This window comes from Pseudophryne corroboree, chromosome 1, assembly GCF_028390025.1.
Source record: "Pseudophryne corroboree isolate aPseCor3 chromosome 1, aPseCor3.hap2, whole genome shotgun sequence".
NCBI classification, from domain to species: domain Eukaryota; kingdom Metazoa; phylum Chordata; class Amphibia; order Anura; family Myobatrachidae; genus Pseudophryne; species Pseudophryne corroboree.
The window spans coordinates 1,048,442,906-1,048,458,824 of NC_086444.1; the positions used below are offsets into that span (position 1 = coordinate 1,048,442,906).

The 15,919-nt window shown below is 42.0% G+C and overlaps 1 protein-coding gene and 1 long non-coding RNA gene across 3 annotated transcripts in view; both read left to right on the forward strand.

The window, feature by feature from the left end:
* Nucleotides 1-15,349, forward strand: part of LOC134924753 (uncharacterized) — a 40,570-nt gene extending 25,221 nt beyond the window's left edge. Inside the window, exons 3-4 of the long non-coding RNA XR_010177515.1 lie at nt 12,525-12,652; nt 15,221-15,349. This is a non-coding gene — a long non-coding RNA (uncharacterized LOC134924753). The remainder of the gene's footprint in view (nt 1-12,524; nt 12,653-15,220) is intronic.
* FGF20 (fibroblast growth factor 20) lies at nt 3,075-7,916 on the forward strand. 2 transcript variants are annotated; one of them, XM_063920861.1, is made up of 3 exons: nt 3,075-3,933; nt 5,450-5,553; nt 6,870-7,916. In XM_063920861.1, exons 1-3 carry the CDS (start codon nt 3,657-3,659, stop codon nt 7,113-7,115), a joined length of 627 nt encoding a protein of 208 aa, XP_063776931.1. In that variant the 5' UTR covers nt 3,075-3,656; the 3' UTR covers nt 7,116-7,916. The 2 variants fall into 2 exon arrangements, with proteins under 2 accessions (XP_063776931.1, XP_063776932.1); XM_063920862.1 differs by lacking the exon at nt 3,075-3,933 and adding an exon at nt 4,493-4,646.
* Nucleotides 15,350-15,919: the final 570 nt, after the last annotated feature.

Here is a 15,919-nt window from a genome sequence, read left to right on the forward strand (position 1 = left end):
GGTATAGATCATTAGCAGGCAAGCCCCTTTAGGTGATATGAACTCTCAACTGCAGACAGTCATCCAGTAGCTGTCACCTTACTGAAGTGGTGTTAAGCCTTATTTTTTATTTGGAGCAATATCAATAAAGAGCCCCTGGTGTGAGTTATAAATGGCTACAAATCTACACGTTCTATTCATTTGGATACAAAGCACTCGAGAAATTGCTGCGCTTGGGAGCAATAACTTTGATCTGAGTGTCTTTGAATTAGCAGAGCAATTAAGCAGATCTTGTTCAAAGCATAAACTCATTGGCTGGTGTTTTACACTGATGTGATAATGTTGACACAGATGTGCTTTGAAATCACGACTATACTGTATTGCAGATACCCCCACATGACAGAATCCTGTCATTTGCAAGGTAAATAATGTAACATATATCTGTTACAGCTATTCCAATGACAACCTGAAACATTTTTGAGGGATGGTTTATCAGTTTACAGCTTGTTAGCGAGCTAGCCCTGTCTCACAGAGAGAATTGCTGCTTTAAAAGAGTTTATAGTTCAGGTGCACTGTTGAGCATTGAAAGGATGGAAAGGTGTAACATTACCTGCTCTATAATTAGTACCAACATTTCATACAGCATTGAAATGAAAGTCTATTTGATCTCTGATCTAGCATTCCACTGACTTATTTACTGTCCTTTCAGAATTGCAGATGTGGTGATAGATAGATAGATAGATAGATAGATAGATAGATAGATAGATAGATAGATAGATAGATAGATAGATAGATAGATAGATAGATAGATAGACTGGCGTATCTATAATGGGTGCAGTGTATGCGGTGCACATGGGCCCCTGAGTCGAGAGGGGTCCCCCACCACACACGCTGCTCCCATTTTCTAAATACTCACCTCTCCAGAGTCCCATGCCAACGTCTTCAGTGGTGTTAAAACTCAGTGAAAATGGCACAATGGACATTTTCACAGAGTTTTGCACATGCGCAGTACCAAAATCACTGGGAAAGTGGCCACCACGCCATTTTCCCGGAGATCTGCGCATGCGCAGTAGAGTCTGAGCGCTCTAGTGCTCAGACTCTCAGCGCAGCCAGCAGAGAGGAGGGGGCCCGAACGGAGGAGGCTGCACCCGGGCCTCCTCCTCTCTTAAAGCGCCCCTGGAAAAATAGATAGATAGATAGATAGATAGATAGATAGATAGATAGATAGATAGATAGATAGATAGATAGATAGATATGATACAAGATAGATAGATAGATAGATATGATACAAGATAGATATAACAGATAGATAGATAGATAGATAGATAGATAGATAGATAGATAGATAGATAGATAGATAGATAGATAGAATTAGGTCCTATGTCACATCTATCTATCTATCTATGTTACATCTATCTACCTATCTATCTGACTGGATTGCTGCAGCGGCAGCGATCGCAGTCTGAAGCCCTTGCTGGAGTGCGCACCATGGGAGCCCAGTGAGATGCTATCAGCATCTCAATGCCGTGATCACCTCTGCCTGATTGACATCACACACAGCTGCTGTAACTCGGGTTGCGGCGATTAGTGGCCTGCCAGCACGCAGGAGCTGCGCTGGTAGGGAGCTACTCGCCAGGTGCAAAAGCATCGCCGCCATGCGATGATTTTGCACTTGTTCGGGGGGGGGGGGGGGGGTAGAGCCTGACATGCGGGACGGATTAGCCCTGTCCTGGGGTCATCCCCGTGCATGTCAGGGTAAATGATCGTAGATGTGTTAAATTTAGCACATCTATGATCAAATCTGAATCACCCCCATAGATAGAGACAGACAGACAGACAGACAGACAGACGGATAGAGTACAAAATATTGGCAGTCAGGATACCGACAGAAGACCGACATCCTGATCCCAACGGTTAGAATCCTGACACATCCCGCTGTTTTTCTCCTACCCCTAACCTGCAGCCTAACCCTTACCTCACTCACTCCTGCAGCGTAACCCCAGCAATTTGGACGATAATCGATCTTGATATCGTCCAAATTGACTTGCATTGCAAAACGGCAGAAAACCAATGATGAAAGACCGCGGAGCCGCACACCGTTCATCGTTGGGGCATACACACTGAGCGATATGACGATTTCTCATTCATTATTGAACGAGATTATTCACATTGCCCGCACACATCCAGTGTGTAGGGCCCTTAACTCTAACCCCTGTAGTTACCTCCAGGATGTCCAGATACTATCCGTTGGGATCCCGTAGACGGTCTACTGACTGTCGGAATCCCGACTACTCAAATTTAGACAGCATCCCAGACAGATGGATAGATAGATAAATAGATAAATATAGACAGATAATACAAGTCAATATGTGAAAAGATGTGATAGATGATAGATAATGTGAGATAGACAGCTGGATGGATGGATGGATTAGATAGATAGATAGATAGATAGATAGATAGATAGATAGATAGATAGATAGACAGACTGATTTTTGTCAAACTAAAATGACATTTCTGCAGCCTGCCCATACCCCATATGCTAATATGTGTAACATGGTAATGCTGGTTCTTATTACTCATGCATCATAAAGGCAAATCATCAGTCATCCCTTTGAGAATTCTATGTGCACATTCTCGTTTTTCCCCCAGATATAAACAAGACATTTGTAAATATCTCAGAGATGAACATATAACACCTCATCCAAGATACAACTTCAAAGACAAGCATGACAACACACCAGTCAGTAACTGAATGCTATTAGGGAGCAACAGGTGACAACACACCTTAACTAAGCAAATGATAATCACTATACAGATTATTAATTAACAACATAAATCTGTGCTTACTATGGAAAGTAAATCTAGCGTTTGCGAGTAGTTTATTATCCTGCCGCATTCTAACACTGACATACTGAGTTCTACCTGGGGTGAATGTCTCTCCACTCTAAGTATTACCTAGTTGCTCTATAGTATGATTGTATCAAAGCTGCCATATAGCCACATCATGTTGTATTATGCAATATCACATATCAGGGAATGGCTGCTGATGCAAGTCAGGTTGTATAAGGAGCAGAACACCTTGCACAGCATTAGGAGGCTTCTCTCTGTATAATGTGGAAGTCTGGGAAGGTCTAAGTGCTGGGGCCCGCCCTCCTCCCTCTCTACCTTTCATTGCACCTGTCCAAGATCTGCATTAGGAGGACCTCCTGCAGCCAGCAGCACTGCTCTCTCCTGCTGCTGCCCCCCTTCAATCTGATCGGCAGATCACGGGAAAAGATTTTTTTCTCCATTCCATCGCAGACGTGAACAATCTCCTACACAGCATCCCAAACGAGAACTATCCAAGCCCTAACATGTCCCATGAGCTGAGCCTGGGGAGTCTGCAGGGAAATGTGGATTATGGTGATCATTATGATTAGCATTGCATGTGAATGGGCCTGCATTGGGAAGGAGACACTTTGCACATTTTAAACACCAGCCCTGCGAAGTGTGAAGAGGAGACCTGAAGCCTCAGCAACATACAACCTGCTGCATTAACATATGTCAACTTGGCCAATATACAAACTGTCTGCACATAAAGGTGTCAGGGCATCTCTCTCCCACATTCGGGACCTTTGGGTCAGATCACAAAGAGGTTCCCCTCCTGTCCTGCATTTCTGCACCTTCTCTTGCCACCCATGGCTCCTGTGCCCGAAGTGGGCACTTACCTGGCCGGGTTTGACTCCCTTGGACAAGTTGGCTCCCATTACTTGCTACCTCCTGCCAGGGAGAATCCTCTGTTGTACAACGATCCGCTCGGACAATCTGATCGTCTTTCGCGCAGCGCCCCCTCCGACTTGGCGCATCTACAAGGCATTTTGCGCCGCCGCCAGCTCTACTGCAGGACGGGATTCCACCTACAGATTCTACCCGACGGCATCGTCCAGGGCACCCGGCAGGATCACAGCCGCTTTGGTATGTACCCCATATCTGAGTTTCTAATGCTGGCATCTGGGCTCCGTTCTGATGAATTCAGGGGATTATTAGTTGGACCCATTCATCTGTCTACATTGAAGATGTATTATTTACATGTGATCCTATCAGATTCTGTGATGCAACACGTGTATTTTAGTGCATATTGAGTATAGTTGATTAGCACAGGGGTATTGCATCTTTACTGTATTACACGTTCTTTACATGCAGGTGTAGTGTTACAACAGGCTAGAATGGCTTTATGATTGACTTTAATTACACCTTTCCTATGCATAAAGGTACATTTGCATAGATATTGGTGGTACCAATCCTGATTTCTGTATTACATAATGGTATTGGTGTGTAATTTCTCACACTCTTTAGTTAAGAAAAAGTGTAGAAAAAGACACATTCCACAATCCTTTGATAAAAGGTGAAAAGTGTTCGCTTTAATCCTAATATCAGGCTGAAAACTTTGTGAGGTGCCATAATTAATTGTAAGCACCCTGGAATGCTCTGTAAGAATTACAGCCTTGTAATTAAAGTTGGGAGTCCACTACCACCATCTCTCCTGGCTTTCTATCTGGGTACAATGGGCATGGAACAGTTACCCCCCTGGGCACACTCCTGTTCCTTTTCCTCAAACCCTGTTTCCACTCAGGGGACAGGCAAGGATGTAAATGCTTATCTGACAGGAACAGTGAATAATGATCTGGGTATTTATTCAATGTTCTTTTTATCTGAACAAACCGACTATTGTTGATAACCACTTTTTACCCCCTGTATTGATTTAGCTGCTGTAAAGCTGATTAAAATGTTTTCTACCACTTTCCCATAGCTGAGACAATACATATCAATTATTCTTAACTCTTTTGAGTTTAGACATCACATAGTTCTTGCTGTCAGCCTAAGGGTTAATTAATCTTTCAAACCCTTATTTTTTTTTTTAAGGTAACATTCAATTATAACTAAGCACTGTTACTGTACAGTAGGTGAAGTGAGAAACATGATGTATGTAAGTAAACCTGATACATTTTTGTAGCAAGAATTATTACGTAGAGATCAAACATTTGTTGTTACCCATTCATACAGCTCTCTTTTATATTACCCCTATTCTCATTTAAACTCCCTCTGATGTGGTCTCTGACTGGGTTGACTCACCTGCTTATTGTGTTTTTTTATTTTTTTCAGAGGTGCTTTTGAAAAAAAAAAAAAAAAAAAAAAAGTTAGCACAAGAAAGACAAAATACCACCATAAATTCCAGAGTAAAGTTTCCGAGTTTTTACTTAATAATATAGGGAAAAAAAGCACAGTTGAAAATCAAATCCCATATCTACAGAGAAATGCTTTCAGAAAAAAATGTGACAAGCTAACAATATTTTGACCAGGCGTTCTAAATATCCTCCTACTTTGTACGTTATAATTAGTTATAATTGTAGTATTAGTGATTATTTTTGTTAGGATTGTGCTTATGAAACATGATCCTTCAATGACGCATTATTTCTTTATTAATGAACAGGTATTCTCGAATTTATCAGTGTGGCAATTGGTCTGGTCAGTATAAGAGGAGTGGACAGTGGTCTATACCTTGGAATGAATGATAAAGGAGAACTCTTCGGATCGGTAAGTTAATTTTTTGACACAGGATAAAGAGCAAAGCACCATATGGCCTTTATATATACAGTACATTCCCAGTGAACATATAGGAACTGTACCTAAGTGAATCACTGCAGCGATAGACACAGGCAGCATCAGTAAAGTGCAAGGAAATACATATTTTATACAGTAATTATTCCTTTTATAATGTGATCATGAGACACAGGAATATTAATTGCACATACCTTTTTAATTACTTTATCAACTATTGTGGTTTGAGTTAGATTTAATTTTGTCTAGGCTATTTTCTCATCCAGCATTGAAAAAAAGTGTAGGAATAGAATATAAATTGAAGACCAATTTCCTGAGCTTACAGTACATATACTGTCCTAGCATTGAGCTGTATGCCGCATATTGAACTCTTGTACAGGGGCTGTACTATTATTTGATGTATATACAGTGGTGGTAGAGCAAGCCCTAACGGAGAGAATAAGGCACTACCATTACATTTATTAATGCCTTTGTAAAATTCTTTCTCTTAGCCTGTAGGTGTCGCTCTTCGCACTGCTGTACCTGGAGATATGTAGCCATTGGTCAGATCCTTTCTATAGACCAGTGGTTCTCAAATCTAGTCCCTAAGTACCACTTATACCCCTTTCACACAGAAAATGAAATTACTGGGTGAAGCGGTTCCACCCGGTAATTTCATGAAAAACGCAGGTCCTTTTTCTGTGTTAAAGGGTAAACCCGGGTTGAAATTCCTGGGACTTCAACCCAGGATTTACCAGGTTTGGAGACCTGGGTTGACCATTTCACACAGACGAAATACCCATTTTGATCCGCAAATTAAAGGGTCGGAATTCCTGACCTGGTAATTTGCTTCTCTGTTTGAAAGGGGGGGGGGGGGGGCAGACAGAGACCCGCAAAACGAGTCGGGTAATTGCCGGGATTTCTGTCTGAAAAGGGTATAACGGGGTTTTTTTTTTTTTGTGTGGTTTTATCCAATCATGCACTGGTGCGTTCATCTCATCTATTTTGCTGGGTCAGCAATGATCCCATCTGCTTCCACACAGACAAATCCTCAAAACATAACCTGTTGGGGAAATTTGAGAGTTGAGATTGAGAGCCAGTGCTATATGCCACAGTTGCAATAATGATATGGGTAAACTCACAGAATATATTGTACTTCATAAACCTCCCATACCCCCCCAATATTTAAAAATATTTTCCACATAAAGTAACTGGTTTGCAACTATTGTATGACATCAGTGTGATGTATTTGATGCATACCTGCTACATCTTACATGTTGTTTTCATTTATTTCCATCTTTGTCTTTTAATAGGAGAAACTGACTTCTGAGTGCGTTTTCCGGGAACAGTTTGAAGAAAATTGGTATAATACTTATTCATCAAACTTATACAAGCATGGGGACTCTGGGAGGCGATATTTTGTAGCACTTAATAAAGATGGAACTCCGAGAGATGGTGCGCGAGCTAAGAGACATCAGAAATTCACTCATTTTCTGCCCAGACCAGTGGATCCTGAAAAAGTGCCTCAACTGTATAAAGAGGTCATGGGATATAGCTGAAAATTCCTATAAAGCATGAAGGCTTTCTAAACTAAAAGTATGCCTTCCATGAGGCAAAATCAGGTCAAAGGACTAAAGTCACTAATATCGTGGATGACTGGGAGCAAGAAATGTGATAGTCGTTGTAGGGACAACCTACTTTATGGATGAGGATGCAGTACCTGGTGGATAAGGTAGAAAGCCAAGATTTCATTGTTGCTCACTTTTGGACTTGCATGGCTTTTAGAAAACTGCATGACCGTGGTGTTTGGCATGGCATATCCCACTCCAGAAAAACTGTCGAGCATAGAACGGGCAAATAAAAATATGCTAATATTGCCCACACATCATTGAGGTGCTTACAACTTTTAAAGGTCAACAGATACAAAAAAACAAACAAACTGCAGTTCAATACTTCTCTTTAGATATGTATCTCTTAAACAAGGTGCAGTTTCCAATCTGTGGACTTAATATGCATATATATCTATAAATATATATTTATTTTTTTATACTTATTTATTTAAAAATTCTATTTTTTACTGATGTGTTTATAGACTGGTCACTATGCTCTCTGACCATGTGCTATTGTGATATTTTGTGTATCGGCTTATTAAGACATTCCCAGTAATTGACTATTTGACAATTCTTTTTTGGAAACACTATTTCCACGTTAATGATTAACTTAGTTTATGTTGTCAGAGTACTTTGTATATTTGACAACAAATGGAGGTTATTGGATTCTTAAAATGTACATGAATGCCGTAATACTGTAACAATTTAATTGCCCATTAACAAAGGTATTAAAACACATTGAAATGAAAAGATTGCAATTGTTTTCTATTTGGCGTTTGGTCTTGGTATCTACACCTGTTGACATTAAACCTATCCTAAATGACTTTTAATGCAGCTTGGGAGCTTACTACCTGATTCAATGGATTGTGGTTTGTCATTCCGGCCAATGTTAAAGAACATTATTTTTTAATATCTTTCGCTAGATAAGGTTGTGACTTGGCAGCACATTTGGCAGGTCGTCATGTGATTTGTTTTGGCAACAATATCAATTGAAAGGAACTCAACAAGTTTCCTTTTAACTAATGCACAGAGATATGCAAGCCGGTATAATGTGTCTTTGTGGGGTTATAGATAAATCACAATACAAATGAAAAAATAGGTGTAAATAATTAAAAATATGTACTGTTGTACATAGCAACCAATAGGACGTTTTGGTTCACCTTTTGCAAACTATACAAAAAAAAAAAGACCGTAATAAGTAGAACATTTTTATAGTGTACTTGTTAAATTGTTGAAGTAAATTTGCTGATATGATTTTCTTTCGTTGTGACCGTTTGGTCAAATCTACAATTCATTTTAATTGTACCCGATTGGCCAAACACATGAAAGTGGGTAGGGTATGGCTCATTTTGTGCTGCAGAGGGCAGCATATGGTAAGTTCAGAAGCCGCATTTGACCATTTGAAGCGGTTATGTGCAATAAACTTTAAAGCACAAAGCTACATCCTCAGGATTGGATTGGCCTGTGTTGTGGGTAGGGCATAGGCTGCAACAAATGACACTGAAACCAATATAATGTGAACTGGAAACCAGGGACGTGCAGTCAGGGGAGGCAGTGCCTCCCCTGTGATTAATTAGTAAAATAAAACATAGAAGATACTTATGACACATATTAATGTCATAAGTATCTTCTTGATGCAATGCCATATTTTTTATTGTGTAAAATGACTTTGGGAGGCACTGATAGCAGTGGACACCACCCCTGTGTCAGCGAGGCAGCTGTGATTGGACTACGGATCCAGTACTGGATCCGATTGTCCAATCACCCAGACGCAGCGGGAGGCGGAAGTTGGGACGGGAGCAGCGGTGGGTCTGCGGTGACTGCTGCTCTCCCCTGTCATGCTCCGCCGGCTCCGTCCCCCCCCCCCACCTCCCTCCCGCTTACAAGCACCAGACGTCTCTCTCCTCTGGGCGGCTCTCACCACCTAGAAGTGTTTGCCGGCTCCGTCCCCCCCTCCCGCTCACAGGCACCAGATGTCTCTCTCTCCTCTGGGCGGGTCTCAGCTGTAAGTGTCCGGCGACTCCGTCCTCCCCTCCTGCTGACTTGTGCGGCTCTCCCCTGTCCTTCTCCGGCGACTCTGTCCGCACACAGCAGCAGGCAGGTTTTTTTTTCTCTCTCTCTTAATGTGTAAAAAGGGGACGCTGTCTTCCGTAATGTGTAAAAAGGGGGACTGTCTGCTGTAATGTGTAAAAAGGGGGACTTGCTGCCGTAATGTGTAAAAAGTGGACGCTGTTTGCCGTAATGTGTTAAAAGGGGGGCGCTGTCTGCCGTAATGTGTAAAAAAGGGTGCGCTGTCTGCCGTAATGTGTAAAAAGGGGACACTGTCTACTGTAATGTGTAAAAAGGGGGGCTCTGTCTGCCATAATGTGTATAAAAGGGCGCGCTGTCTGCTGTAATGTGTAAAAAGGGGAAGCTGTCTGCCATAATTTTGTTCTTTCTCTCTCCTTTTCCCCCCTCCTGTAGGTTGAAAGTTTTATGTGTAACTTACTTATTTTCCAGGTAATGGATTCTACTGGACAAGTGGACGTGATCGGCGTGGGATGTAGGTAAGTAATCTCTCTCATTTTTACAGGTACCCCTACCCTATTGGATTCTACATGGACAAGTGGACGTGACCGGCGTGGGATGTAGGTAAGTATGTGTGAGTGTGTACGTGTGTTATAAATAAAAATTTTACTGTCACGGTGTGTGTGTTGTGTTTTTATTTGGGTATTTTTGTTGTTGTAGAACTACAGGTACCAGTGGACCCTTTATTTCCTCGCATGCTGGTACTTGAGGTTCTCCAAGTACCAGCAAGCGGGGGAGGCTTGCTGGCCCTTGTATTTCCACTACAAAAACAATATTCTTTTTTTACACACTTGGCTATCAGCCCGGCACCCACCGCCCAGGGGTGCTGGGGACAGCCTCGGGCTTCACCCCTGGCCCTTGGGTGCCTGGAGGGGAGGACCCCCTTGATTTAAGGGGTCCCCACTCCTCCAGGGAACCCCGGCTAGAGGTGACTAGTTGGGGGGGTAATGCCACGGCCGCAGGGACCTACATAAATGTTTCCCCCGGCTGTGGCATTATGTCCCTGGCTAGTGGAGCCCGGTGCTGGTTTTAAAAATATGGGGGACCCCTACATCTTTTGTCCCCCATATTTTTGGAACCAGGACTGGACTAAGAGCCCGGTGCTGGTTGTCTAAATACGGGGAACCCCTGTCCAATTTCCCCCCCCCAGTATTTAAACAACCAGGACCGGCTCAAAGAGCCCGAGGCTGGTTATACTTAGGAGGGGGGACCTCACGCATTTTTTTTTTTTTTACATCAAGTTACTGGAAGCCCTGGACAACAAAACTGCATTCATGTCCTCCTCCCACTCCCTTCCCAGTCCCAAACACTAATTTTAATTTTTTTATGATGAGCAGGCAGCGGGCATTGGCGGCATCGGACTGAGATGCAAATTAGTGGTGGAGGGCTGGGTCAGTTGATGGTGGCCGAGTTTGTAAGCCATTGGCGGTGGCAGCAGGCATCGGCTCAGAGGCAGTAGCGGTCATTGGCTCGGCGGCGGTAGGGGTCATCGCCAGGATTTGGCGGACATTATGGTAGTGCCTCTCCAGCCACTGACCTCACCGCACGCCACTGCTGGAGACACTGGCATCATGGGAACTGGGGACTCTGGGTAGTGTATTGGGAACTATGGCATAATGTGAACTGGATAACTACAGTGTGTTCAACAGATGTGTAGTACTGGGATTATTGACACATTATATTATTATTACTATGTTCAGTTTCTTATATAGCGCAGCAAATTCCATTGCGCTTTACAATTGGAAATAACAATGATCTAAGAAAAGTGGGTAATAGCAAACAGTCATAGAGGTAGGAAGGCCCTGCTCACAAGTTTACAATCTATAGGGAAATAGCACCTATCCTTGTGTATCCATGCCTATCTATTGCAGAGTTGTCCACCAGATGAATCATACAGAATTATATGTTTTAATAACAACATTGCCAGTATATCATTTTGATAATTTTATTGGTAGGTGCTGCCACAACTTACTTCCCCTGAGGGCTACACAAACCTTTATCTGGCTCTGATTACCAACCTTTAAATGTATTTTGTGTGTTGCCTTTCTTCCCAGTGACTATCTACAGCGGGTTATAAAAGTATTCAACACCCTAAAATGTCTACAGATATGTCTGTATTACAAATGACACTTACACAGATTGTTCCAGACAGTATTTTTATTGAGAGCCAGTAGGCTCTGAAAGTAATTTTGAAACTATTCATCCATTATTGGTGTTTCAAAAGCTACTAGCTTCCATGTATTTGTAGTAACTGGAAAATGTTACTATGAATTGACGGGTGTCTCAAAGCACACATAATTTAATTGGTAATTATGACTGGATATCATGAAACATTCAGGGGGGAATTCAATTAGCCGTGGTAGTTTACCATGGGCTAATTGATGCCTCCCCGAGACAATCCACTTAGCCCCGAATGCAGCCCGCCGGCAGCTCTTAATGGGGATGTTTTTCCAGGACCTCAGCAGGCTCCGAAAAAAAAGTCCCTGTTAAGTAGCCAGTTTTTGTCAGCAGTGTTAACACATAGAATCCATGATAAATTTATGGACTTACGTATTAATGCATTCAAACCGAAAATGTAATGAGCGCAAAAAACAGGCTGTAATTCAATAGCCCAAAGCTAAAAAAATGTGAAAAAGCTTGAGGCCCGCCTTTTTCAAATTCCCTTTACAGTGTCTTATGGTGCATCTGAAGGAGAACTTGAGGTTCTATATTTGACTCCATATCTGGAAACTTATGGTACAATGAAAAGTTTTTCTGTCACACAGACATGAAATGACAGCTTTTCTCAAAAACCCTTCAAGCACTGCAAAAGACCTTTATGGAAGGAAGTAAATGTTTGTATTCTGCATGCAAAACAATTAACAAAACCGAGATCCTGAAATCATCTAGATAAATGTTCTCAGAGACTGGAGATGATACAATGGCTTTGTTTAGTCAGGACACATTTTGTGATGTGCTGTGAAACAAGTCTCTTCATGTTTCTGTAAAGCTGTTCCCCTTTCATATTATGCATTTCAAATTTTAAATCCCAGATACTGGCTTAAAAGGATGAAGTTCTTTACCTGTATCTTGTGCTATATCAAAGGATTAGTCGTAGCCAAAGTAAGGCATTTGCTGTCCATTTTGTGTGTGTTTTTTTTAAATTTGTCGTAAACTTCCCAGGTGAATCATCAAAGGAACTTTTATTATGGATGATAAATGTTTTTTTTCTTTTTTCTTTTCTTTCTTTTTTTGATATTTTGCAAATAATGTATTCCATTTAAAAATGTTTTTTTTGTGTGTGTCCGCTAGAGGCAGCAATCTGTGACAGCCTATGAGAAAGCAGTATTGCAGGTTTGAAGTTTTCTACAGACCTCGTCATAATATTTTAGTGAACACCTTTAGAAGAAAATTAAACCGATTTAAAAGTGTTGTAAGAGGTAAAAGATTAACAAATTGTTTGCAGCTAGGTCAAAGATGTGTATAATTGTTCCATTTTCACTATTTATGAAACGCACATATAGTGCAGCTTTACAGAGGTTATTTCAGTCATACACATTTAATCTATTTCTGTTACACTTGTCAATATTCTGCAGTCATTGTGTGATTTATTTTATGTAATATTTTTTACAATTTAACAGTGAATTTATCATGCAATGATAAATGACAAAGAGGATTGGGGAGGACAGATCCTCCCTATGGTTTGATACATCTCACCCTCCCCCCCCCCCCCCCCCCCCTCCCCATCACAAAAATATTTTGCTCCACACGTCAAATTTGTTATTTAGCAATGCACAGTTCGGAATTGCCGGCGGATTCATTAGCGAAACGACAATATTTGCTTGATCATTATTTTACTACCATGTAAGCTGAACGAAAATAGTTACTTCTAGCTCTAGAACCCACGTTCAACTTTACTGACCACGGGGTAATTCAGACCTGATCGTTAGGGTGCGTTTTTTGCATCCCTGCGATCAGGTAGTCGCCGCCTACAGGGGCAGGGTATGGTGTGTGTTCTCTTTTGCTGCAGAGCTCAGCCACTGCTATGATCAGGGCCGGAGCTGACGTCCGAAACCCTCCTTCAAAACGCCTGGTCACTCCTGCGTTTTCTGGACACGCCTACAAAATGGTCAGTTGCCACCCACAAACGCCTCTTCCTGTCAATCTTCTTGCGATCGCCGGTGCATTCAGAATTTTTGCACCATCCCGTTGCTGACCGGCGATCGCTGTTGCTGCGGTCCATTGCTCTGGCGCACTGCATATGCATGCGCAGTTCAGATCTGATCGCAGGTTGTGAAAAAACACAGCCTAGCGGTCAGGTCTGAATCGGCCCCCATATGCGGAACTTCAGCTAACATTTCCTATATATATAAATCGGACACAGCTAAATTAGATTATAAGCAAGATGTAATATCGTCCAAGATTGTGGGAGGTGAGGGATGCCGGCCGATCTCTGGTGTTTTCTTAAAGCGGCAGTCATTTACAAGGCAAAACCATGCCCTGTAAATGTCTGCCGCTTTAAAAAAAAATGTCCGAAATCGTCTGGCATCCCGCACCTCCTGCAATCTCGGATGCTATTACATCTCTCCTTATGTATCTTCTAAAGAAAGTAATACTTTACTTGGGCTGGCAATAGCCACATTCATTTTGAAAAGTTTTAGGCTTAAAATTTTTATTTTCTTCAGCAATAATTGTTTTTCAGCTTCGTTATCTGAAAGTAATTGTTATTGCTGTGCATATTTTTAATGATCAGTCGTGGTGATGACTCTTTTTTTAATTTTACACATTTACTTAATTTCTGCAGTTTGATTTGTTCTTCTGTATTTTATCTTTGCCGCTTTTTAGTAAAATGATCTTAAATCTCTAAACCGGCCTGTTCCAAATATTCTGTATGTTCTCTTTATCCAAATGGTAATCCAATGCAGTGGAAAATATGCATCTTAAAAAATTGCTAATTTCTATATATTGTTGTAATTTGGGGAAGGCTGTTTAAAAACCGTACCCCAAAAAGTTACTTTATTTTGAGCAACCATACGCCAGTTTCACCTAGGATTAAGTTTAGTTAATGTTCTTGGAGATCAAACTGTTTGCCTAGCATACCATGGGCCTAATTCAGAGTTGATCGCAGCAGCAAATTTGTTAGCAGTTGGGCAAAACCATGGGGCCGACGCGGCGGCGATGCTTTTATACCTGAAGCGTAGCTCCCTACCAACGGAGTTCCTGCGCGCCGGCAGGGAGCTACCCGTCGCCCCAGAGGCGTTCCCATAGGCGATCGCTGGGCTGAGATGCACATAGCATCTCTGGCATGCGCCGGTGCACTGCGGCGCATGCGCAGTTCATACCTGATCGCCCGCTGTGCAAAAACGCACAGCAGCGATCAGGTCTGAATTAGGCCCAATGCCTTAATATTTCTGTGTATTCAAGTCCATTACATCATCAGACAACCCATGCATGTCAACGCTAGCACCATCCTAGAGTAATGACGTGGAGCACTGGCAGGAAGATTGTAGTGTGAAACACTGTTCACACATGCAACTTTTCCATGTAAAGAACTGCATCAGTTTTTGTATGTCAATCAGTAAACTAAGCACTGTGCAGGTTCTGAGAGTAGCTGAGGGCAATGTACATGGGAACACGTGGCCCATGTGTTGTTGTTTGGACAGTTCTCTACTGAGTAGCTTACTTCCACTATAGACCTAAATGTGTTTGTGGCAAATTAGATATACAGAATCAGGATTTCTTGTAAGAGTTTTCAGCGACTCTTGAAAGTCCTGGTTTTCATAGTTTTTACACAAGTTTAAGTTGTTCTATGTATTTGTAAAGCACTCACAAATTCTGTGGTGCTGATATAAACTTCAGGGGCCTATACATTTGGGGTGTATTGTGGCAATACCCCGTTCTCTCGATGCTTGTGTCGGGGGATTGGGGAAACCCTCAATTCACTGATTGCAGCCAAAAAATTATTAGAGTCTGGGGTTTTTTAAAAGCTGTGTTTTTTTTCTTTGCAGATTCCCATATGGAGCTCCTATCAGCGATGTTTGCCAATTGGTGGCTTGGCATCTGCAGAACGGGAATCTGGCCAGAGATGTGTGGCCCACACAACAGTTATATTAGACATAAAAACATACAGAACTAAATATTGCATTAGATGTCGAGCACGGGCGTAACTACTGCGGTAGCAGATAATATGTAGCGCAGTAGATGCCATCTCTGCTGCCTGCTCCACTTTTCTCAGGTGCAGTGGAGAATTAGTGCTGTTTCCATGGACAGCAGGGAGTCTAATACACATTCTGCTGTTTGACCTCAGACATCACAAAATATTACAAGTCAAAGAATGCAGTACATACATGCCATGATTCAATCAGGAGCGAGCTGCGTGTATTGCTGCTGCTTTGGTGTTCAAACACCGGCAACGACAAATTAGCTCACTCAGTGTCGGACTGGGGCATGTAGGGCCCACCGGGGTAATGCAGTGGTAGGGGCCCGTGTTAGGGGTGTGACCAGTCTGCAGAGGGGGTGTGGCCTGCCACCTCATTGGTTTGACTAACCATTAGAGAGTGCAACGTCTGGTCCCCTTCATAAATATATACAGTATATTCAGCTGCTGCATGAATGATAATGTACCAGATTAATAACAGATTAATAACAGCAATGCATTGTAGAAAATACACCACAGTCCAGTATAAGGTAACATATGTATAATGTGT